Source organism: Sprattus sprattus (assembly GCF_963457725.1).
Source record: "Sprattus sprattus genome assembly, chromosome: 1".
NCBI lineage: Eukaryota > Metazoa > Chordata > Actinopteri > Clupeiformes > Clupeidae > Sprattus > Sprattus sprattus.
This window is the reverse complement of record NC_137920.1, coordinates 77,385,914-77,412,120: the sequence shown is the minus strand read 5'-3', so window position 1 is coordinate 77,412,120 and position 26,207 is coordinate 77,385,914. Positions and strand designations below refer to the sequence as shown.

General features: G+C 46.6%; 1 protein-coding gene across 2 annotated transcripts; it reads left to right on the top strand.

Moving 5' to 3' along the window:
- Nucleotides 1–1,061: 1,061 nt before the first annotated feature.
- On the top strand, nucleotides 1,062–25,878 carry galnt10 (UDP-N-acetyl-alpha-D-galactosamine:polypeptide N-acetylgalactosaminyltransferase 10 (GalNAc-T10); the record flags this gene model as incomplete). 2 transcript variants are annotated; one of them, XM_080856449.1, is made up of 12 exons in its annotated part: nucleotides 1,062–1,220; nucleotides 7,284–7,362; nucleotides 9,211–9,349; nucleotides 9,680–9,846; nucleotides 11,696–11,881; nucleotides 12,272–12,455; nucleotides 17,218–17,335; nucleotides 17,707–17,814; nucleotides 23,383–23,604; nucleotides 24,067–24,183; nucleotides 24,764–24,913; nucleotides 25,714–25,878. In XM_080856449.1, 12 exons carry the CDS (start codon nucleotides 1,062–1,064, stop codon nucleotides 25,876–25,878), a joined length of 1,794 nt encoding a protein of 597 aa, XP_080712575.1. The 2 variants fall into 2 exon arrangements, with proteins under 2 accessions (XP_080712575.1, XP_080712574.1); XM_080856448.1 differs by having other exon boundaries at nucleotides 7,281–7,362.
- Between the last annotated feature and the right edge of the window lie 329 nt (nucleotides 25,879–26,207).

The window sequence follows — 26,207 nt, the reverse complement described above, 5'->3', positions numbered from 1 at the left end:
TTTCGCCCTGACTGTGGCAGTGTTTTCACTTTAATGTTCATTTTAAGTGCAACTTCAACCCCAGCTCTGGCCGAACTCGAAATGCCAAAAAGTGGACAAGGGGAGTAAAGGTTTTAACTGCAGGTAAGTCCCAAACGGTTGAGTCGGCCTTAGTTGATTCTAAATCGTAGATTGCGTGTTGAACCATTTCTATCCACAAAATGCAATGTTTTATACAACTGGTCATTTTGACAGTATTAACAAAAGCTTTGGTGTGTTTCATCACAGCACAATCATTGCATAGGCCTAGGTCACAGCTAAAAAAAAAAAACAGTTGCAAACAACCTCTGTCAGTATTATAGGGAGCAAGTGTTTACCATATGAATGTAGGCTACATTGCCTTTAAACGTGAGGAAAATAATTCGGTACGGAATTGCAGGCTACATGACACTTTAGTCTGCTGACACTTGCACGCTGCGGTTGTGGGTTTAAGACATTTCACAAACATTTCTACAAAACACACTGACAGTAGAGGAAGAATAAATATATGGCGAAATAACATGAAGAATGTGATAAATAATAAACTGATTAATTCCTAACAATAACATGCCCATTGCCCAAGCCTCAGTCAAAAGAGTTGTCTCAGTAATCACACACTCAGTAATCATTATTTATCAATTCATCAATTTCTCAACAGAACATTACAACTGCACCATGGGAACTTCAACTACGGATCCTATTAACTAACCTCCCAACCTCATCAAGGTAATTCATCTTTTTGACAAATTCAACCTCAGTGCTTCGCTAAAGCAGGTTCATGAAACATCGCCCTGTACTATTCATTGGTTGGTGAAACATTATTTATACAGCAGTTGGATACATTTGTACTACTGAACAACTAGAAAATAGTTTTACCCCTGAACCTCCCCCATGTAACATAGTGGTCCGCTCCCTCTAGCGGAAGTGCGTGTACTCAAACGCACCCTGGATTTCGAAGGGGGAAAGCGAGAGAAAGTTGATTCCACCTGGAGCAACTTGACGTGACTTGTTAACATTCGGAGAGAACCGAATTCGACCACAAAATGAGGCGGAAAGAGAAGAGATTGTTGCAGTTTGCTGGTTTACTTATTGCAGCCCTTCTTTTCTTACCGAACGTGGGCTTGTGGTCCTTATATCGAGACCGAATGTTTGAAAACTCGCCCGAATTAGTGGAAGGACCGGGCGGCATCTCCAAAATCCAGGTAGGTTTACTGTCTTCCGCGTTGTGTTAATTTGTTGTGGAGAATTGGGAGAAAAGTGTTTGTACGATGTTGCATTTATATTCCCTTGTTGTTGATGTATTGGTGCTAGGCATCTGTCCTCGAATCCTAGTGCGTTTTACCAAGGCAGCCTTATAGCAAAGCTATGCATTAGTGATGAATAAACTGGCAAAAGGTGATGTGTAGTAGGCTGTCTGTCTTGTCAGTCTGCTGTGTAGATTTAAGTGTCTTCTCCAAGACATTGACAATTCTCTGAATGTTCAGGAAGTCATAAACGCTGTCAAATCGTATCTGGCCAACTCGATATGGCCTTATCGCTCGATATTGTAACAGTTGTCCGTTTGCCCGAGATTTGTTTTTTGCCCTAGCATGTAACCGGCTAGACTTTCTAAATGATGACACTGAAAATCTAGTTACATTTTTAAAATAAATTAGTAATGCTTGTTCCGGGTTAGGGAAGCTTTCAGTCGCGTCATGCACTGATGGTGTGTAACGTTAGGCTACTTCATTCCTGTGAAGTTTTCATCTTCACATTTCATTTCACTTCATTTTGTAGGCCTAATATCTTATTGCATGTATTATAATCGTTCACGCACATGATGTCCCACGCAATGAGTGAGACACGATCCCATTCCTTCTTCATATATTAAACTACTTTGGGAGCATCTGTAGATCTCTGGCTTGTTGATGACACGGATATTGTTACCTTCGGGATTGTATTTGTTGCATCCCCATAGGGGCTCATTTTTCGAGGCGTCTGTTGTCCGACAAATACAATATTAGAAAGTCTGACATTTTAAACTAGCTGACTTTGATTTAGTTTTATCAGAAGTTTTCGGAATGATTTACAAGCATCCCTAAGCAGGATGTGAAGCCAGTGGTTGGCTTCAGCAGCAAGGGAAGTCAAGCAGGCATGAAAGACTATTTGTTCACACTCACACTTAGTTGCTTTTCCTCTGCCTGATTGCCACACAGGGCGAGTATACAATGCGCCTTAAGCTAGCACTGTTTAGTGTGTGTGTGTGTGTGTGTGTGTGTGTGTGTGTGTGTGTGTGTGTGTGTGTGTGTGGAAGACAGGGACCTCTGTGTGTATGCGAATGTGTGAGCTTCTCTGTATGCCTCTGAGCAGTTCCACTCCAGAGAAACTAGTGTCCAAATGAGACAGGTGCAGTGCCTGTATCTCAATGCAAATGCTCTCTCTCTCGCACACACACACACACACACACACACACACACACACACACACACACACACGCTCTTTCTCTCTCTCTCGCACACGTTAGGTCACTGTGTCCTTCCACACCATGTAATCCGAATAGACGTTTTTAAAAATGCATCCCCATCTCTTATCCTGAGGCCATAGCGAGTTGTATGACACAAATATTATCTGTCATAGTGAAACAGCCTCTGATTCCTCTGAACACATTAGCCTGACCACTGCATTGCCTCACGTGGGGATTCATTCATTAATGGAGGCCCTGGATGCCTGCTTTATCCTAAACAGAAGTGAAAATTAGATAATGGCCGGGATTATTTATCACAGTGCTGTTTTCACATTCGTCATGTTCTCTCAGTCCATGACTTCCCATTTATTGAACCACACCTGTCTCACACACACACACACACACACTCACACACACACACACACACACTCACACACACACATACATACATACATACATACATACATACATACATGATGATCTGGTCATGATTTTGAGCTGATCCTGATGTCCTCTGCCTTGTAGTTTTTGTGATGACCAAAAGTGCAATGTGTCAGAATTATATTTTACAGGGCAGAGATTTCTGATCAGTATGATCGCACCTCAGGAATGTGAACACACTGATTGAAATCTTAAATCCAAACAAGTGAGAGAGTAAAAGTCTCGTGTCTGTGTTCTAAATTAGCGCCATTTTAGCTCTTTGCATGCTACAGTATTAAGAATAAACACATGAACGCCTTTCATCAGTCATCATTCATCTGAGACGTGTAGCCATCTGTTATCAGAACAGGTTGATATGAATTGAATTCATTTGGGCATGTAGCTTAGGTCTAATCCTGTTGGGCTTCAAGTTAATGCCACAATTTAGAGTTGACATCTGCCTCCACAGAATCAAGCATGATATGAAATATTGATGACGTCAGAATGATCCCAAATCTGATGAGGTCCTTCCCTCGTTGACAGTTTGTATTTTTCTCGTTTGTCTTTGAACTCTGGGCCTACTGGTTTTCAGTAAATTAAGTATTTCAATTACACTCCAATACTTTGGGATATCTGGTCATCAAAATGTCTAATTGGTCTTACACTTGTAAAAGGTGTAAAGGTATTTGGGTTCTACGTTACTTGCTTACACCATTTATTTGAAAAAACAAAAAACAGTACTGTTAGCAGAGCTCATACCTTACTCTACCTTACATTCCACACACCTATCTATGCAGTCTCACTAGCCTCCATCGCAAGGGAATTGCGCCGAAGTTTCGTTAGTTCTCCAGAACAAAAACGTGTACGAGTGTACGTATTCAGACCCCTAATGCAGATGAAGCGCCAAGGTGACTGAATGACCCAACGCCAGCTCTGTTCAAGGTGACTGAATGACCCAACGCCAGCTCTGTTCAAGGTGACTGAATGACCCAACGCCAGCTCTGTTCAAGGTGACTGAATGACCCAACGCCAGCTCTGTGCAGGCAACCCAACAGCTGGGGGCTGCAGGCCTCTGCGGTTGGGATGGATGGAAGGATTAGAGATTACACGGACTCTAAAATAGATCATTTTCTAACCTCCGCACCATCAAGCTGTCAGGCGGCCTTAATCTCACGCACTGAGATTAATGCATAGCGCACTGTACGTATTGATCCATGGTGGCAAAACACTCTCGCTCTCATGCATGAAATCTCTCTTTTTTTTCTCTCTCTCTTTCCTTCTCTCCCTCTCTCGCTCTCTTTCTCTGTCTCTCTCTCAGAAACATTTACTCACACACACACACACACACACACACACACACACCATTATATTATAGCCGACACCATTAAAATGTCTTAATGAGTAAAGGATGTACTCGGATGACTCGAGGTAGATGGACCTGTGTGTGCTTTCCTGCTCGTGTGAAGCTAGATATGCTAACAGCTAATCTAGATATTTTTTTTCACAAGTTTTCCTGGAGGAGAGAAAACGTAATCAACACTGTAGTTAAGGATCAAAACATTTTTCCTCTGATATTGCATCATGTTTTTAAGGGTTATTTTCAGGATTTTTACATAAATATATTTTAAAGGTAATTTTTGTTTTGCTCCAGGATCCCTTCTGACTGGATAGAGCACTGGTTTGTAGATGAACATACTACTAGAGGCTAAATGAACAAACACTACAACAGACACCCGTGTCCTTCAGTCTAGAGTCCTGCGTGATGGTGAGAGAGGGATTTGTCTGCCATAGGCCTCTAAAAGTGACCTACATCTCTGCCGTGTAATTGAGGATGAAGGACGTGACATGACGTACTGTATGAAGTGGGGAATGAGGCTTGGGAACGCGACATGACGCCATATGGTCATCTGGGAGATTCATCACGTTGTTTGGTGTTATGGCTGTGCTGTTGCTTGTGACGGAAGCTGTTCGGTAAGAGTTGATCTCAAATCATATTTGGCGTAACGAAATTCTCTGAAGAACTTTTCTAGGGCAGATTTCCGAACAGGATGAATATGATATTGTCCCCTTATGGTGTTTCGCAAACAGCAGCTATGGAGAATGCAATAAATGAAAACAGATTCGCTTCACCTCTTTATCTCGACCTACTATCCACTCTCCCTAGGAGTAGCCCTAGTTTTCAACTGGCTTATCATCTTACATATTCCCCTACGCAGTTTATCCACCTTTTATAATCAGCATGTGGATTTATCAACACCCATTTGGTGTTTGATTACTTTGGTCTTGTGTTATAGTCTTGATAGATCTGTCAGTGCGTACAGACAGTTAGAGTTTACTCTTGTGTATGGGCCTTTTGAAGTGTCCTGCTCTAAACGCCGCAAGGCAACAATCTTATTCTCAAAGTGCTTGGATGATGTTTTCAGTTTTAGTATTTTCATCACGTGTATTTGAAGCATCTTGATAATTTATGTATCTATGCAACTTTATTTATTTACTTCAGTTTTTTAAAGTTATTTTATAGATTTCACATTTTTGCCTTAAAATAGCCACAGGTGCTGATATGGCATTGAACAAAAGGGTACTTGCTGACATGGGCCCTTTGAGGGAAGTTACCAGTCAGCAACAGGCCCATTTACTGCAAGAAACTGATATGGAGGAGGTCAACACAGAGATAGCTGATGGACTTCGTATTCTGGCAGATAAAGTGCGTGTCAGTGATGCTGTGAAGCTTTGGTGAGGATTGTGGAGATTAGGCGAAGCAATTTGCTACATATTGTCCACTAATGATTTCGGCGTAAACAACATGCCATGGGAAAGTGCCCAGTTTAACATCCAACAGCATCTTGTAGTGCAAGGGCTTAACGAGTGCCCCACAATTGACAGCACGGTGCAGCAAGAGAGCAAGAGAGCAAGAGAGCAAGAGAGCAAGAGAGCAAGAGAGCAAGAGAGCAAGCAAGTCATCTAAAGCTTGTGAGACAGACTCTAAGTGCACTTCACGTAGCACAGCTGTGGGGTACTAGGTCTGGGACTCCTCTGAGGAAAATGCATCACAATGGTTCACGCTAGAGTACTTCTACGTTGGTGATCACAAGCTAAATGGAACAGAGTTCCAGCATATTTATATAAAACAGAACGCTCTCCTGTCCGTCAGTGACCCAGACGGACGGTTCACGTGGTCCCTGGGCGCTGAGAAGCTGCCCACTGCTCCTGGAGGCACACACACACACACACACACACACACACACACACACACACACACACACACACACACACACACACGTGGTCCCTGGGCACTGAGAAGCTGCCCACTGCTCCTGGAGGGTCCTGGAGGAAGGACGGTCCAGGATGGGCGATTCGCTCCACATCGACTATATACACCTCTTCTACTGTCAAAATTCACACGAGCTTAACCTTTTCTTAATACATATTGAGAAAGGGTTTAGTGTCACACGAACAGAGGCTCAATATATTTAGTCTTAATGTTTTTAATCAAAATATTTTAAAGAGAAGAGGAGGTTTCGAGAGGAAATGCAAGGCAAATCAAGTAGCAGGAGCAGTCGCATAAGACCCCGCCATTCTGGTTGGAGTTCAAAACGTGCGTAAGTGTTGTTGAAAAAAAATGCAGTATATTGAAATGTATTCCTTATCCTGCCAATTGCTTGCATATTTATAAACTTACATTTTGGCTGCAAACGAGCAGACATTACCAACTGAAAAATACAGTTTTTCCTCAACTAAAAAATTCACACGGATCGAATTCTGTGTCTGGTGATGAGAACTTTTGACACAGTTGTCCACCCAGGAGATTAATGCTTGGCACAGTACTGTTGAGCTACGGCTCACTCTCTATTCTTGTGAAGGATTATGGTCAATGTTATGGTAAATATTGCCTCAACATTTTTGCATTCAGGTAGGCTTTACATATCCTTTGGAATGAACATGAATGAATGACTGACTGAACAATGGAACATTTTCTGTTCAGGAGTCTCTGCATGCAAGTGAACAGAAAACTGTATTTGCCTTTTTGTGAGAACTAAGCTACTGGACGTATCAGCACTGCACACCTCTGATTCCCGTGCTGACTCCCGTTGCTGTGTGTGTGTGTGTGTGTGTGTGTGTGTGTGTGTGTGTGTGTGTGTGTGTGTGTGAGTGTGAGTGTGAGTGTGAGTGTGAGTGTGAGTGTGAGTGTGAGTGTGTGTGTGTGTGTGTGTTTTGCGTGTGCGTGTGTGTGTGTGTGTGTGTGTGTGTGTGTGTGTGTGTTTGTGTGTGTGTTTTGGGTGTGTGTGTTTGTGTGTGTGTTTTGCGGGTGTGTTTTGCGGGTGTGTGTGTTGGCACTGCTTTGACAGGACTGGCTTTGTGTAAATATTTGTGTTTGATTGTGTGTGTTTGTCTCTGGCAGCAGAAGGCATTGCGAGCGGACGGCCCGAGGAGGATCGACTGGCACGACAGCGAGGCCATCAGTAGAGACGCAGCACGCACAGGTGTGGACACGGCTCTCGTCACTCTCATTTTCATAACCTCTGTTTTTGGTTTAACTGTTAAATACTGTTAATTTGACTTAGCCTAGGTCTAATCGTTAGAATATTTTCCCAGAGTGAAATTCAATAATTTGGCTAAGCCTAGTTCTAATTGTTAAAATGTTTTCCCTGTGTGAAATTCAATAATTTGACTAAACGTAGTTCTAATCATGAGAATGTTTTCCCAGAGTGGAATGCAATTAAGTGACCTTAGCTCTAATATTTAGAGACCTTTGTTTGTAACAATCTGTTTTTAAAGGCTGTAAAGATAACTTCAGTTATTATTTGTTGAACACTCTTCTTTTAGAAAATGCAATGAGGTTGGCTTTAGAGCAGCATTATGCAAGGTAACTACTTAAAAGGGATCACCTTCACATAACCTTCACAAACATCACCAACAACCCAACTGGCACTGATCAAAGCCTGCTAGCATGGTAAATGGCGCCTTTTGGAAATTATGGCAAAAGTTGGGTAATGTCGTGGTATGAACATTTACATTTACGTTACATTTTTCGCGGGGTGTTCCGTCCCGGACCATAGAACTACATAGTACATAGCCTGGACGCTAGTGGGAACGACAGGGGTGTTTTTCTGTCCTTCACATGACCATATCACCATCAAGATGATCTCAAAAGTAGTTATTCATAAAAACATACCTCAAAAAGGGGCAAATGATTGCATGGTGTCGCTTTAAAGCATTAAGAGGGAGCAGCATCAGCGAGCATCATGGGGTTGGCACATCTGTGGCAGAGGAAGCAGCAGTTTTGGGTAAAAAAAAAGGAGAATGACATGTTTGCTGATGGGCTCAGAGTCTGGTCCTGTGTGCACAGCTGTGTGCGGTGTGCGTGGTCTTTTTCCTCCCCGTGTCCAGTTGGCCCATCTCCTCAGAGGCTGTTTATACGAAGTCTAGTTTGTCTCCGTCCATAAAGTTCAGAATACAGATAGCCCTATCATTTAGACGAACACTCTCTATCCACACACGGTATCCGCAACGATCCGAATCGGGGGTAGAAAGTGAGTAGATTTGAATCGGTACGGGGGCTGGTGTTCGTCTGCACGGATTCACGCAACCTTACACTCCGTGTAAAGGGGGCCTCAGTTTGCCATTCTGAGGCACAATGCAGTCCCACGGTCTCAACGATCAGGACACTTACACAAAGTTGTTTTGTTTGTCACAGAGTTGTCCAGGCAGCTGGTCTGCTTGCGTTTGTTTAAAAGCATGTAGTCCTGCCCTCCAAGCCTAGCGGAGAATGCTAAGCAAGTTGAAACATCTGTAGTTCTGAGAATAGCAACCACAACTCTGCACTTGTGGTTGTTAGATTGGCTCCATGAAAGTGGCCAATTCATGCAAGATCGTGATTGTGGCATAGGCAGCAAAGCTGTGGCATTGTGATTGTGGCATAGGCAGCGAAGCTGTGGCGTCCAGTGAATAAAACAGGATTTTTGACACAGATATTATTGAATATTGATTATTGATTTATTGATTCTGATTCTGATAAAGAATCTGAAGCTGTTGGTGGATTTTCCTTCTTTATTGCATTCCATTTGTATTTATTAAGGTATTGTATTTGTTTGGTGTTGTTTTTGGTTGTATTTGTTGTTCCTTGTTGAATTTGCTTAGCTGCATGGCACTAATTGGCATTTTTTTTGGGTACCTCACCGTGACCTGTAAAATCAAATTGGTCTGTCACTACACTCTCTCATGCAGCCATGTTTATTTGTATTTCCTCACGTTGAACTGACTATCTCTCTCTCTCTCTCTCGCTCTCTCTCGCTCTCTCTCTCTCTCTCTCTCTCTCTTTGTGGCTCTAGGTAATGGAGAACAGGGTAAACCGTTTCCCCTGACTGACGCGGATCGAGTGGACCTGGCGTACCGGGAGAATGGCTTTAATATTTATGTCAGTGACAGAATATCACTCAACAGATCGGTGCCGGACATCAGACATCCAAAGTGAGCCTCACGTCATCCCATGTCACCTACATTCATTCCACTGGATAGGTTAAATAATAGTAATTAGTTTATAGTATAGTAGTATATACTCTACTAAATAGTATAACAGTATAGATCTGCTTCACAGTAAATATGTGTGTTTGTGTTCCAGCTACTAAATAGTATAACAGTATAGATGTGCTTCACAGTAAATATGTGTTTGTGTTTCAGCTACTAAATAGTATAACAGTATAGATGTGCTTCACAGTAAATGTGTGTTTGTGTTCCAGCTACTAAATAGTATAACAGTATAGATCTGCTTCACAGTAAATATGTGTGTTTGTGTTCCAGCTGTAAGACTAAGCTGTATGCTGACAAGCTGCCCAACACCAGTGTGGTGATTCCCTTCCATAATGAGGGGTGGTCATCGCTGCTCAGGACCGTCCACAGCATCCTCAACCGGTCCCCTCCTCAGCTCATCGCAGAGATCGTTCTGGTGGACGACTTCAGCGATAAAGGTTTGCATTCATACACACATACACACACACACACACACACACACACGTACATACAAAGACTTATCCCCCATCAAAACTGAATATACACTAAGCAACTATGTATACATTCATTAACTAGATACTTGTTTTCTGCACATCCCCTACACACATATACATACACACACACACACACACACACACACACATACAAAGACTTATCCCCAGCACAACTGAATATACAGTAAGCAACATTGTATCTATTCATCAACTAGATACTTGTTTTCTGCACGTCCCCTACACACACACACACACACACACACACACACACACACACACACACACACACACACACACACACACACAATGAGCCACATCTTTAACTGTTATTTTTAGCACGTTAATATGTTAAAGTGACATAAAGGTGTTAAATACGTGAATGTACGCTAATATGTTAAATACGCTGTCTGGTAATGGTTCACCAGTTTACATTCTTTATGGGACTCGGCAGATCAAGAACAGACAAATGTTATGGATTTATGTGAAATATTAGCAGCACAATACTCAGGAAAAACCATCTGGGAATACCGGTAACAGCTCAATGAATTTGTCAGCAGCGGATTATAAAACAATAATGTGGGACGGTGGCATTCGGTTAGTAAGAACGCTCAACATGCGAAGTGGGAAGTAAAGGATTAGGGCGGCGTAGTCCATGGGTGTGGGAAATGATTGCTTGTACATTAATCAAATGGTTCAATCAGAAACAGTTGCACAGGGAGTGGGTCATGGATTACTGGTGTACAAAACGGAGTAAGGCGTAGGACACACACACACACACACACACACACACACAGGCGTAGGAGTGGGTTATCTTAAGGCGTAGGAGTGGGTTATCTTGGTTCACTCCTCAGGGCGTCTTAGATTAGGTTTTCAGCTGACAGCGACATAGCGAAGGACGTAAGAACAGAACAGCCACATGTCGGCGCTACAGTAAAAGATGCGGTGCTGGGTCTAATGGCCGCCCAGACAGCTTTACACCGGCTGGTATAACTCCTATGTAAGCTGCATACATTCTTATTTTATCACCAAAACAAGTAATGTGTGTGTTTGAGTCCTTTTTAATGTGACCTCTGTCACTGGACTCCAACACACAGCCTTAAACGTATGAGGACATCGGGTGTGCTAGCAACGAGGCTAAAACCCATGTGCCTAAGTGTTGGGCACAAGCACATCTCTTAAGAGCCAAGGGTTGGGAGAGGTCTGCTCCTGGTTCATTCGTATCCTGACTCTGCTCCCCACCAGTGTAGGGGCACATTCATATCCTGACACTGCTCCACACTAGCCTGGGTGCCATCCGTTTGTACGCGTTCCACTGATTGCTGCCTTCTCGCTGAACAAACGGTCTGGGATCGCCCCTTCCGCTTTGGTTTGGTTATGACGATATTCGGGCAGAATATGGCAGAGAGCGCTGATTGGTCCCTTCCTTGGCTCGCGTGTCAACTGGCCGCAATCTTGGGGAGGCGATCGTTTGTTCAGCGAGAAGGCAGCAATCAGTGGAACGCGTACAAACGGATGGCACCCAGGCTAGCTCCACACCAGTGTAGGGTCACATTCATATCCTGACACTACTCCACATCAGTGTAGGGTCTTTTTCTACTGAATATGATCTGTGGAGAGCAGTCACCCTACCTGGCCTCAACCCTGGGTCTATGGGGTACCAAACCTGCACCCTGACCGCAATGCCAAAGCGCGAGGCTCAACCATAGTGACTGTACTCCATCACGGCTCTGCATCGGTTCTGCCAGGGAAGGATTGGTTCTAGAGTGCACTGTTCCCTGGGCAACCGATGAACTCTTCTGTTCCCCCTCTGCAGAACACCTGAAGTCTTCTCTGGAGGACTACATGGCCCGGCTGCCAAAGGTCCGGATCCTGCGCACCAAGAAGAGGGAAGGGCTGATCAGGACGCGCCTGCTCGGAGCAGCCGCCGCCAAGGGTGAGGTCATCACATTCCTGGACTCGCACTGCGAGGCCAACGTCAACTGGCTGCCTCCACTCCTGGGTATGTGGTCCTCTTAGCACTTGTTGACGTTTAAGATTGTATTACTTATTTATGAATATTTATTTATTTATGTTTACTTAGTTTTAGGAAATGTCTTGTCTTATCTGTTGTGCCTGTGCACCTTTTTATATGTTTATGTTTCATATTAAGTTATTGACAATAAAGCTACTTTGACTTGACTTATCCCAGTGCCTGTTTTTTCCAGTGGCATATCTCAGATGTAAACTTGTGACGCCGTATTTTAAATGTATAGCTTATAAAAGTATAAACTACTGTTACTACTCAGCAAAAAATGACTAAATAGTCTAAATAAATAACTGTTGATTAGTGAGCATAACGGTTTATCTGTCCTTGATGGTAATTGGTGTCTGACTCTCCCTATGCTGACAGACCGTATTGCCCACAATCGGAAGGCAATCGTGTGCCCGATGATCGATGTGATCGACCACGATAACTTCGGCTACGAGACCCAGGCAGGGGATGCCATGCGGGGGGCGTTCGACTGGGAGATGTACTACAAGCGCATCCCAATCCCCGCCCAACTGCAGAAGAGCGACCCCAGTGAACCCTTTGAGTGAGTCCTGCCCTGCCCCAGTGTGTGTGTGTGTGTGTGTGTGTGTGTGTGTGTGTGTGTGTGTGTGTGTGTGTGTGTGTGTGTGTGTGTGTGTGTGTGTGTGTGTGTGTGTGTGTGTGTGTGTGTGTGTGTGTGTGTGTGTGTGTGTGTGTGTGTGTGTGTGTGTGTGTGTTGAGTGAGTCCTGCCCCTCGTGCTAATAGTCCCTTTAGGCAGTGGTCATTGATCAGGCAGTAGTCAGTGGTTCAATCATCTTCCTAGTCTGTTCACCAGTGGGCAATGACTCACATTCATTATTATCATTGATCTACGAGGGATGGTAGATTCACAAGGGTAGGAGGGTTTTTGTCCAATTCTTTTTTTCCTGAATGGATGTCATCCCCCTCAACTTGGGGCCCGGGCAATAGCAGAGGCAGACTGCCTGTTTGTTGTAGGTATGACTGAATGAGTGTCTGTTGTAGTTATGACTGAATGAGTGTCTGTTTGTTGTAGTTATGACTGAATGAGTGTCTGTTTGCTGTAGTTATGACTGAATAAGTGTCTGTTTGCTGTAGTTATGACTGAATAAGTGTCTGTTTGCTGTAGTTATGACTGAATAAGTGTCTGTTTGCTGTAGTTATGACTGAATGAGTGACCTCTACCCTAACACCAGCACAATGAGTGACCTCTCCACCTTACACCAGCAGAATGAATGTCTGTTTGCTGTAGTTATGACTGAATGAGTGACCTCTCTACCCTACACCAGCAGAATGAGTGACCTCTACTTTACACCAGCAAGCTGAGAGGGTTGGGTGATTCAAGTTCAACTTGGTTCTACTCTTGGCTGAAATGCAACATGCATCAATGTGATTTGTATGTCCTAGTAATATTTCAGGCTTTTTTTTTTTTAGCATTTTGTCCTATTGTGTTCTAAATTACAACACAGCCATCACGCAGCAGGCATTAATCCTTTAGTCATTTAAATTTACATTTAGTCATTTAGCGGACGCTTTTATCCAAAGTGACTTACAAGGGTGTCTACACAACCCTCCACAATCCAATTTGATCACTAAAACAAGCAATGTGTGTGTTTGAGTCCTTCTTAATGTAACCTCTTTTGTCACAGGACTCCAACACACACCCTTAGACATATGAGTCGGGTGTGCTAGCATGGAGGCTTAAACCCATGTGTGCCCAAGTGTTGGGCACAAGCACATCTCTTGAGAGCGAGGGGTTGGGTGAGGGGCATAATCATCACTTAGCAACCAGACAGATCTCAGTCTGGGCGTTGTGTGATGTTCTGATCCAGACAGTTCTCAGTCTGGGCGTTGTGTGGTGTTCTGATCCAGACAGATCTCAGTCTGGGTGTTGTGTGATGTTCTGATCCAGACAGATCTCAGTCTGGGCGGATGTTCTGAACCAGATAGATCTCAGTCTGGGCGTTGTGTGATGTTCTGATCCAGACAGATCTCAGTCTGGGCGGATGTTCTGAACCAGATAGATCTCAGTCTGGGCGTTGTGTGATGTTCTGATCCAGACAGATCTCAGTCTGGCATTGTGTTATGTTCTGAACCAAACCGATCTCAGTCTGGGCGTTGTGTGGTGTTCTGATCCAGACAGATCTCAGCCTGGGCGTTGTGTGATGTTCTGATCCAGACAGATCTCAGTCTGGGCGTTGTGTGATGTTCTGATCCAGACAGATCTCAGTCTGGGCGTTGTGTGATGTTCTGATCCAGACAGATCTCAGTCTGGGCGTTGTGTGATGTTCTGCCACTTCATCATTCCCAGTGTGATTTCTGCGTTACGTCTCCTTTCATAACCTGACCGAGCCCTGACCCTGACCCTGAGCCTCACCTAGCCACGACCCCAAAGCTCTGTCGTTGACATCTTTTTCCAGGACAGCTCTGAATCAGGCGTGATTGTAGGCATGTGTGTGTTGTTTGCCCTCTCCAGTCAAGCATAAACAAACAAACAAACAAAAAGAAGGGGAAAAAAAGACAGGAAGAAACGCCAGCAGGTGTAGGCAAGTTATGCAACAGAGAAATCAGGGACAGTTACTTGTTGCCACGGTAAACAAAACATGGTAATTAATCATCTGAGTCACCTGTCATCAGGGCATGTGGGATTAATGGCCACGTCCCTCTCTATCAGGGCTGACTGCTCTGTCTGTGCAGAGGTGAATAGGCTCACTCGCATGCTAGTGACAGACAAGAAAGGGGATTATCTGCTCACTGTTTTTGAATTGGCCATGACAGTAGAAGATCTACGGAGTATATTTCAGGAGACATACACCGGATGAGAATGAGTATTTTTCTCATCATTTTCAACCGTGGTGACACTGCTGTTCAATCGCTCAGCCCCTCCAGTCTTTCGTGATTCAGTGATTTGAGATTTCGATGCAAAAGCAGCAACTGGCCCATTTTTTCAGACGCTGCATAAAATTGCAGAAAATAAGCATTCGTATTATTATTATTATTATTATTATTATTACTTATTATTATTATTATTACTTATTTCCACTTTTTCTAGTTCTGTAAGGCTTTGCAGTCTGTCTCAACCACTGCCACTGCTTAATGTCCGACTCGTTTGGTGTCGCTTGTGACGGATTGACGACCGAGGTGAAGTTAGTCTGGTATTAGACATTCGCTTGACGTTAACAGCATAGCTGAATCTATAACTGTTATGTAATTTAAGTTAAATGTCTGAACAACATACTACGTGAACACTATGTTATTCTTCCTTGCATTCAGTTCTGAAAGGGAAGACCTAAATAGCGTTCGAGCATGATATAAAACTCTTGCTCTGAGGTGGCCTTTCAAAATAAAAGCCGTCCCTAAATTCATGCATTGGCCTATGGAAGGGTCATTTGAGTAAGTACAGTATTGGCAGTACTCAATACTCAATAAGTGGGGTTTAAAGAGAAAGAAAAATTATTTCCATCCCAAGAAATCACATTTAATGGAAATCGTGGAGGGTCTGATTACTGCACAGCTGTGTGTGTGTGTGTGTGTGTGTGTGTGTGTATGTGTGTGTTTGCGTGCATGTGTGTACAGCCGCGGAAAAAATTAAGAGACCACTTCAAAATTATCAGTTTCTCTGGTTTTACTATTTATTGGTATGTGTTAAAGTAAAATGTACATTTTAGTTTTATTCTATAACCTACTGGCAACATTCCTACCAAATTTCAAATAAAAATATTGTCATTTAGATAATTTATTTGCAGAAAAATGACAATTGGTCAAAATAGCAAAAAAGATGCAGTGTCTTCAGATCTCGAATAATGCAAAGAAAACAAGCTCATATTCATTTTTAAACTACACAATACTAATGCTTTAACTTAGGAAGAGTTCAGAAATCAATATTTGGTGGAAAAACCTTGATTTAAAATCACAACTTTCATGTGTCTTGGCATGCTCTCCACCAGTCTTTCACATTGCCGTTGGGTGACTTTATGCTACTCCTGGCGCAAGAATTCAAGCAGCTCGGCTTCTTTTCATGGCTTGTGACCATCCATCTTCCTCTTGATCACATTTCAGAGGTTTTTGATGGGATTCAGGTCTCGAAATTGGGCTGGCCATGACAGGGTCCTGATCTGGTGGTACTCCATCCACACCTTTACTGGCCTGGCTGTGTGGCATGGAGCATTGCCCTGCTGGAAAAAACATTTCTCAATGTTGGGGAACATTGTCAGAGCTAAAGGAAGCAAGTTTTTCTTCCGGGACAACGTTGTACTTTGCCTGGCTGAGGTTTGTAAAAGACCATAAGGATTGAAAAAAGCGGACTGGAGGGTCTTCTAGTTCGTCTTCTCTGATGAGTCCAATTTTCAGCTTTGCCCAACACATGGTCGTCTGATGGTTAGACGGAGACCTGGAGAGGCCTACAAGCCAGAGAGTCTTGCACCTACTGTGAAATCGGACTCATCAGAGAAGACGAACTTAGAAGAACCTCCAGTCCGCTTTTTCAATCCTTATGGTCTTTTACAAACCTCAGCCAGGTAAAGTACAACGTTGTCCCGGAAGAAAAACTTGCTTCCTTTTGCTCTGACAATGTTCCCCAACTCTGAGAAGTGTTTTTTCCAGCAGGGCAATGCTCCATGCCACACAGCCAGGCCAGTAAAGGTGTGGATGGAGTACCACCAGATCAGGACCCTGTCATGGCCAGCCCAATTTCGAGACCTGAATCCCATAAAAAACCTCTGAAATGTGATCAAGAGGAAGATGGATGGTCACAAGCCATGAAAAGAAGCCGAGCTGCTTGAATTCTTGCGCCAGGAGTAGCATAAAGTCACCCAACGGCAATGTGAAAGACTGGTGGAGAGCATGCCAAGACACATGAAAGTTGTGATTTTAAATCAAGGTTATTCCACCAAATATTGATTTCTGAACTCTTCCTTAGTGTAAGCATTAGTATTGTGTAGTTTAAAAATGAATATGAGCTTGTTTTCTTTGCATTATTCGAGATCTGAAGACACTGCATCAATTTTGCTATTTTGACCAATTGTCATTTTTCTGCAAATAAATGATCTAAATGACAATATTTGTATTTGAAATTTGGTAGGAATGTTGCCAGTAGGTTATAGAATAAAACTAAAATGTACATTTTACTTTAACACATACCAATAAATAGTAAAACCAGAGAAACTGATAATTTTGAAGTGGTCTCTTAATTTTTTCCGCGGCTGTATGTATGTATGCGTGCTTTTGTGTGTCTGTGTGTGTATGGGTGCTTGTGTGTGTGTGTGTGCTTGCGAGTGTGTGTGTAATAGTGTGTGATTGTGTCTTGCAGGTCCCCTGTAATGGCTGGTGGTCTGTTCGCAGTGGACAGGAAGTGGTTCTGGGAGCTGGGAGGATATGACACAGGACTGGAGATCTGGGGAGGGGAGCAGTACGAGATCTCATTTAAGGTAACAGACATGCACACACACACACACACACACACACACAATCCAGGATGGTATTCCCAGAAGCAGGATTGCGTAATGATGCCAGTAAGCGCATAAAGTCAAATCTGATTGCACTTTTGACCTGTCTGTTTCAGTTGATTGTATGTTGAGCAATGAGCTCTCTCCCTTTACCTCTCTCTCCCTCCTCCTCTCTATCTCCCTCTCTCCCCCTCTCCCTCCCCCTCTCCCTCCCTTTACCTCTCTCTCCCTCCTCCTCTCTCTACCTCCCTCTCTCCCTCCTCCTCTCTCTACCTCCCTCTCTCCCTCCTCCTCTCTCCCTCCTCCTCTCTACCTCCCTCTCTCCCCCTCTCCCTCCCTCTGTCGTCCCGTAGGTGTGGATGTGTGGGGGTCGGATGGAGGACATCCCCTGCTCCAGGGTGGGGCACATCTACAGGAAGTATGTGCCTTACAAGGTTCCTGGAGGCGTCAGCCTAGCTAAGGTGAGTGCACCCTCACTGCTGTGTGTGTGTGTGCGTGGGTGCTTGGATTTGTGTGTGTGTGTGTGTGTGTGCGCATGTGTATGACTGAGAGAAAATCAGTCTCTCTCCTTCCTCTCCTCCATGCCCACTCGTATCTCTCTCTCCTCTCCTCCATGCCCACTCGTATCTCTCTCCTCCATGCCCACTCGTATCTCTCTCTCCTCTCCTCCATGCCCACTCGTATCTCTCTCCTCCATGCCCACTCGTATCTCTCTCCCTCCTCTCCTCCATGCCCACTCGTATCTCTCTCCCTCCTCTCCTCCATGCCCACTCGTATCTCTCTCCCTCCTCTCCTCCATGCCCACTCGTATCTCTCTCCTCCATGCCCACTCGTATCTCTCTCTCCTCTCCTCCATGCCCACTCGTATCTCTCTCCCTCCTCTCCTCCATGCCCACTCGTATCTCTCTCCCTCCTCTCCTCCATGCCCACTCGTATCTCTCTCCTCCATGCCCACTCGTATCTCTCTCCTCCATGCCCACTCGTATCTCTCTCCCTCCTCTCCTCCATGCCCACTCGTATCTCTCTCCCTCCTCTCCTCCATGCCCACTCGTATCTCTCTCTCTCCCTCCTCTCCTCCATGCCCACTCGTATCTCTCTCCTCCATGCCCACTCGTATCTCTCTCCCTCCTCTCCTCCATGCCCACTCGTATCTCTCTCCTTCCTCTCCTCCATGCCCACTCGTATCTCTCTCCTCTCCTCCATGCCCACTCGTATCTCTCTCCTCTCCTCCATGCCCACTCGTATCTCTCCCTCCTCTCCTCCATGCCCACTCGTATCTCTCCCTCCTCTCCTCCATGCCCACTCGTATCTCTCTCCTCCATGCCCACTCGTATCTCTCTCTCCTCTCCTCCATGCCCACTCGTATCTCTCTCCCTCCTCTCCTCCATGCCCACTCGTATCTCTCTCCTCCATGCCCACTCGTATCTCTCTCCTCCATGCCCACTCGTATCTCTCTCCCTCCTCTCCTCCATGCCCACTCGTATCTCTCTCCTCCATGCCCACTCGTATCTCTCTCCTTCCTCTCCTCCATGCCCACTCGTATCTCTCTCCTCTCCTCCATGCCCACTCGTATCTCTCTCCTCTCCTCCATGCCCACTCGTATCTCTCCCTCCTCTCCTCCATGCCCACTCGTATCTCTCTCCTCCATGCCCACTCGTATCTCTCTCTCCTCTCCTCCATGCCCACTCGTATCTCTCTCCCTCCTCTCCTCCATGCCCACTCGTATCTCTCTCCTCCATGCCCACTCGTATCTCTCTCCCTCCTCTCCTCCATGCCCACTCGTATCTCTCTCCCTCCTCTCCTCCATGCCCACTCGTATCTCTCTCCTCCATGCCCACTCGTATCTCTCTCCTCCATGCCCACTCGTATCTCTCTCTCCTCTCCTCCATGCCCACTCGTATCTCTCTCCTCCATGCCCACTCGTATCTCTCTCCTCCATGCCCACTCGTATCTCTCTCCCTCCTCTCCTCCATGCCCACTCGTATCTCTCTCCTCTCCTCCATGCCCACTCGTATCTCTCTCTCCTCTCCTCCATGCCCACTCGTATCTCTCTCTCCTCTCCTCCATGCCCACTCGTATCTCTCTCTCCTCTCCTCCATGCCCACTCGTATCTCTCTCCTCCATGCCCACTCGTATCTCTCTCCTCCATGCCCACTCGTATCTCTCTCCCTCCTCTCCTCCATGCCCACTCGTATCTCTCTCCTCTCCTCCATGCCCACTCGTATCTCTCTCCTCCATGCCCACTCGTATCTCTCTCTCCTCTCCTCCATGCCCACTCGTATCTCTCTCCCTCCTCTCCTCCATGCCCACTCGTATCTCTCTCCTCTCCTCCATGCCCACTCGTATCTCTCTCTCCTCTCCTCCATGCCCACTCGTATCTCTCTCTCCTCTCCTCCATGCCCACTCGTATCTCTCTCCTCCATGCCCACTCGTATCTCTCTCCCTCCTCTCCTCCATGCCCACTCGTATCTCTCTCCCTCCTCTCCTCCATGCCCACTCGTATCTCTCTCCCTCCTCTCCTCCATGCCCACTCGTATCTCTCTCCTCCATGCCCACTCGTATCTCTCTCCCTCCTCTCCTCCATGCCCACTCGTATCTCTCTCCTCCATGCCCACTCATATCTCTCTCCCTCCTCTCCTCCATGCCCACTCGTATCTCTCTCCCTCCTCTCCTCCATGCCCACTCGTATCTCTCTCCCTCCTCTCCTCCATGCCCACTCGTATCTCTCTCCTCCATGCCCACTCGTATCTCTCTCCCTCCTCTCCTCCATGCCCACTCGTATCTCTCTCCCTCCTCTCCTCCATGCCCACTCGTATCTCTCTCCTCCATGCCCACTCGTATCTCTCTCTCTCCTCTCCTCCATGCCCACTCGTATCTCTCTCTCTCCTCTCCTCCATGCCCACTCGTATCTCTCTCCTCCATGCCCACTCGTATCTCTCCCTCCTCTCCTCCATGCCCACTCGTATCTCTCTCCTCCATGCCCACTCGTATCTCTCTCCCACCTCTCCTCCATGCCCACTCGTATCTCTCCCTCCTCTCCTCCATGCCCACTCGTATCTCTCTCCTCCATGCCCACTCGTATCTCTCTCCTCCATGCCCACTCGTATCTCTCCCTCCTCTCCTCCATGCCCACTCGTATCTCTCCCTCCTCTCCTCCATGCCCACTCGTATCTCTCTCCTCCATGCCCACTCGTATCTCTCTCCTCCATGCCCACTCGTATCTCTCTCCCTCCTCTCCTCCATGCCCACTCGTATCTCTCTCCCTCCTCTCCTCCATGCCCACTCGTATCTCTCTCCTCCATGCCCACTCGTATCTCTCTCCTCCATGCCCACTCGTATCTCTCTCCTCCATGCCCACTCGTATCTCTCCCTCCTCTCCTCCATGCCCACTCGTATCTCTCTCCTCCATGCCCACTCGTATCTCTCTCCTCCATGCCCACTCGTATCTCTCTCCCTCCTCTCCTCCATGCCCACTCGTATCTCTCTCCTCCATGCCCACTCGTATCTCTCTCCCTCCTCTCCTCCATGCCCACTCGTATCTCTCTCCCTCCTCTCCTCCATGCCCACTCGTATCTCTCTCCTCCATGCCCACTCGTATCTCTCCCTCCTCTCCTCCATGCCCACTCGTATCTCTCTCCCTCCTCTCCTCCATGCCCACTCGTATCTCTCTCCTCCATGCCCACTCGTATCTCTCTCCTCCATGCCCACTCGTATCTCTCCCTCCTCTCCTCCATGCCCACTCGTATCTCTCTCCTCCATGCCCACTCGTATCTCTCTCCTCCATGCCCACTCGTATCTCTCTCCCTCCTCTCCTCCATGCCCACTCGTATCTCTCTCCTCCATGCCCACTCGTATCTCTCTCCTCCATGCCCACTCGTATCTCTCTCCTCCATGCCCACTCGTATCTCTCTCCCTCCTCTCCTCCATGCCCACTCGTATCTCTCTCTCTCCTCTCCTCCATGCCCACTCGTATCTCTCTCCTCCATGCCCACTCGTATCTCTCTCCTCCATGCCCACTCGTATCTCTCTCTCTCTCTCCTCCATGCCCACTCGTATCTCTCTCCTCCATGCCCACTCGTATCTCTCTCCTCCATGCCCACTCGTATCTCTCCCTCCTCTCCTCCATGCCCACTCGTATCTCTCTCCTCCATGCCCACTCGTATCTCTCTCCTCCATGCCCACTCGTATCTCTCTCCCTCCTCTCCTCCATGCCCACTCGTATCTCTCTCCTCCATGCCCACTCGTATCTCTCTCCTCCATGCCCACTCGTATCTCTCTCTCCTCTCCTCCATGCCCACTCGTATCTCTCTCCCTCCTCTCCTCCATGCCCACTCGTATCTCTCTCTCTCCTCTCCTCCATGCCCACTCGTATCTCTCTCCTCCATGCCCACTCGTATCTCTCTCCTCCATGCCCACTCGTATCTCTCTCTCTCTCTCCTCCATGCCCACTCGTATCTCTCTCCTCCATGCCCACTCGTATCTCTCTCCTCCATGCCCACTCGTATCTCTCTCCCTCCTCTCCTCCATGCCCACTCGTATCTCTCTCCTCCATGCCCACTCGTATCTCTCTCCTCCATGCCCACTCGTATCTCTCTCCTCCATGCCCACTCGTATCTCTCTCCCTCCTCTCCTCCATGCCCACTCGTATCTCTCTCCTCCATGCCCACTCGTATCTCTCTCCTCTCCTCCATGCCCACTCGTATCTCTCTCCCTCCTCTCCTCCATGCCCACTCGTATCTCTCTCTCCCTCCTCTCCTCCATGCCCACTCGTATCTCTCTCCTCCATGCCCACTCGTATCTCTCTCTCCTCTCCTCCATGCCCACTCGTATCTCTCTCCCTCCTCTCCTCCATGCCCACTCGTATCTCTCTCCTCCATGCCCACTCGTATCTCTCTCCTTCCTCTCCTCCATGCCCACTCGTATCTCTCTCCCTCCTCTCCTCCATGCCCACTCGTATCTCTCTCCTCCATGCCCACTCGTATCTCTCTCTCTCCATGCCCACTCGTATCTCTCTCCCTCCTCTCCTCCATGCCCACTCGTATCTCTCTCTCCTCTCCTCCATGCCCACTCGTATCTCTCTCTCTCCATGCCCACTCGTATCTCTCTCCCTCCTCTCCTCCATGCCCACTCGTATCTCTCTCCTCCATGCCCACTCGTATCTCTCTCCCTCCTCTCCTCCATGCCCACTCGTATCTCTCTCCCTCCTCTCCTCCATGCCCACTCGTATCTCTCTCCTCCATGCCCACTCGTATCTCTCTCTCCTCTCCTCCATGCCCACTCGTATCTCTCTCCTCCATGCCCACTCGTATCTCTCCCTCCTCTCCTCCATGCCCACTCGTATCTCTCTCCCTCCTCTCCTCCATGCCCACTCGTATCTCTCTCTCTCCTCTCCTCCATGCCCACTCGTATCTCTCTCCCTCCTCTCCTCCATGCCCACTCGTATCTCTCTCCTCCATGCCCACTCGTATCTCTCTCCTTCCTCTCCTCCATGCCCACTCGTATATCTCTCCCTCCTCTCCTCCATGCCCACTCGTATCTCTCTCCTCTCCTCCATGCCCACTCGTATCTCTCTCCTCTCCTCCATGCCCACTCGTATCTCTCTCCCTCCTCTCCTCCATGCCCACTCGTATCTCTCTCCTCCATGCCCACTCGTATCTCTCTCCTCTCCTCCATGCCCACTCGTATCTCTCTCCTCCATGCCCACTCGTATCTCTCTCCTCCATGCCCACTCGTATCTCTCTCCCTCCTCTCCTCCATGCCCACTCGTATCTCTCTCCTCCATGCCCACTCGTATCTCTCCCTCCTCTCCTCCATGCCCACTCGTATCTCTCTCCTCTCCTCCATGCCCACTCGTATCTCTCTACCTCCTCTCTGTTCTTGCTTCATTCTGCTCCAGGTCCGGTGTCCTGCACGGTTGCATTGCCAAAGTATCGATGATGACACAGTCTAGAGAACGTCATGGAAACCAAAGAATTCAGGCATTGTTAGAAGTGTAACAGAGTCTCGTGCGTGCGTCTTCCTCATGCTAGAATCTGAAGCGTGTGGCTGAGGTGTGGATGGACGAGTACGCCGAGTTCATCTACCAGCGGCGTCCGGAGTACCGGCACCTGTCGGCGGGAGACACCAGCAGCCAGAAGGAGCTGCGCGCGCGGCTGCAGTGCAAGAACTTCAAGTGGTTCATGACGGAGGTAGCCTGGGACCTGCCCCGCCACTACCCCCCTGTGGAGCCCCCTGCTGCGGCCTGGGGACAGGTGCGCCCAGCCACAACACTTATATTATATTATATTATATTATATTATATTATATTATATTATATTATATTATATTATATTATATTATATATTACTTCATTATTAGATACTAATTATTGTCTCAGGGATAACAGGTACGCCCAGCCACAACACTTATATATTATATTATATATTATATTATATTATATTATATTACATATTACTTCATTTTTAGAGCTCACCAAAGTGCGCCCAGCCACAACACTTATATTATATATTATATTATATTATATTATATATTACTTTCATTATTAGATACTAATTATTGTCTCAGGGATAACAAGACTTTGCAATGTGAGTGATTAATGTCTCTTGTTCAGGTTTAACTCAACAACACTGTAGTAGTATCACAGTAAGACTGTAATGTCTCAACATGGTATATTCTGTGCGTGTGTGCGTGTGCGTGTGTGTGTGTGTGTGCAGATGAAGAATGTAGGCTCTGGGTTGTGTATGGAGACGAAGCACTTTGCCTCTGGGTCTCCAGTGCACCTGGAGGCGTGTCTACAAGGCCATGGAGACACCGGATGGACCCACGGACAGGTGAAAAGAACACACACTAAATGTGTTTACACACGCTAAATACATTTCACAATTACTATCTGTCTCTCACCATCCTTTATTCTATTCATTGTATATAAACCCAACTCGGTCCATTAATTAGTCTTTCAAATCTGTCTGCTGTCACTGAAAACCTGACTGAAAATGATGCTGGTATTTTATTGGTCACTTTTTATTGGTCACCCCAGATGGCTATTCCTGGGTTGTGCCTGGCGGTGACTCAGATGGGACTTCATAAGGAGTGTAAAAATTGGTGTATGGGCGCTTGGGATGGTATGATCACCTTGTTGACACACTGGTCCTCCACCAGGGGGCTCTCTACCGTCTGAAGTGGGGTTGTACTATCAAATCGCATGGTCAGAAACAGATGGAAATGTGTGGCCATAGCAAACTGTGTCAGTTAGTAGCACAATAAAATAAATGTCTTCTTTTTCATATAAAATGTGTCACAGCTTGAGGGGGGTTTTGGAAATGTCGAAATGTAGTTATTTTTCATGTCGGGGTTCCCGGGGGGGAGTCCTGGTCCCTGTGCTCATGCCAGCGTACCTGTGTCGCACTGCAGGTGTTCACGTTTGGCTGGAGGGAGGACATCCGGGTGGGCGACCCGCTGCACACCAAGAAGGTCTGCTTCGACGCCATCTCCCACAACAGCCCCGTGACGCTCTACGACTGCCACGGCATGAAGGGGAATCAGCTGTGGCGCTACAGGAAGGTACTTCATGTTTACATTTTTTTTTTTAAGATTTGTTTTTGGGCTTTTATGCCTTTTAATGGATAGATTAGAGAAGAGTGGGACAGGAAATGAGAGGGAGAAGAGGTGGGGAGTGGACTGGAGAAATGACATCGGGCCGGATTCGAACCCGTGTCCTCCATGGGCGTCAAGCCCGAATGTGGTCGAGGCTACTGTGTGAGCTACAGTGCCCCCCCCATGTTTACATTAATTATATTAATGTTTATGTAGTATTATATATTACTCCCATAAGCACACTATAATTAAGATAATGGGATAAATGTACATTTAAAAAAATGTACATGATGTACTTGGGGGTCTAGTTAATTTAAGGGATTGGGTTGTGGTTCGAAACATGTTATAACATCTTACTTCTATGTACACAGTCTTGAATATTACTCTCGTAAGCACATTGGAATAAAGAAACTTAACAGAAAACGGGGACGATGTACATTTCTTCATTGAGCAGAGGGTTTTTGAAGTGGCATGCAGTGAGGTGAGAGGGATGTTTCAATGTGCATAGTGTAGGCTTGGCCCCCAGCAGAGAGGGTGATGTGAGGAGGGCTAAAGGTACTAAATGATTCAGGGCTCGCAGAAGTTGTAACACCAGTGTCATATTGCTTTTATACGACAGTCTTACTACTACCGACTTAGAAAGTTTGAAGCTATGCCTATGGTTAGAAGACTGTTTTTTTTTTTTTATTTCTTTTGATTTTGTTAATTCTTTTCCCCCCCCCAAAAAAAAACATCACAACTCCAGTGTCTCTTCTTGCTCCCTGCAGGATAAGAGTGTGTTCCACCCGATCAGTAACAGCTGCGTGGACAGCAGCGCGGCGGAGAAGCGTGTGTACATGAACACGTGCGACCCCGGATCTCCCAGCCAGCAGTGGCAGTTTGAGAAGACCAACTCCACCGTGCTCGAGCGCTTCAACTTAAACCAGCACTGATGTCGACGTGTTCTCCAGAGCAGCACTGACGTCGACGTGTACTCCAGAGCAGCAGTGAGCACGTGTTGAACACACGGGGACTGGGCAGGGGGGTGTTAAGCTGAGACTACTGAAAGGAGACGGCCCCTGAAGAGAAACAGGGATGAACGGACTCCGAGCGACCTATCTGGTTATTCCGTCTCTCTGGATCTCGTTAATCATTTCCAATCGGTCTTCCTCAAGTGTGTCATCTGTTTGGCGCTCAGGGTGGTCAGGGAGGAAGTTGACCTCTGCTCTTCTAGATTTCTTCAAGCTGAATTTGACCTGACCATCTTCAGCATGTCTTTTAC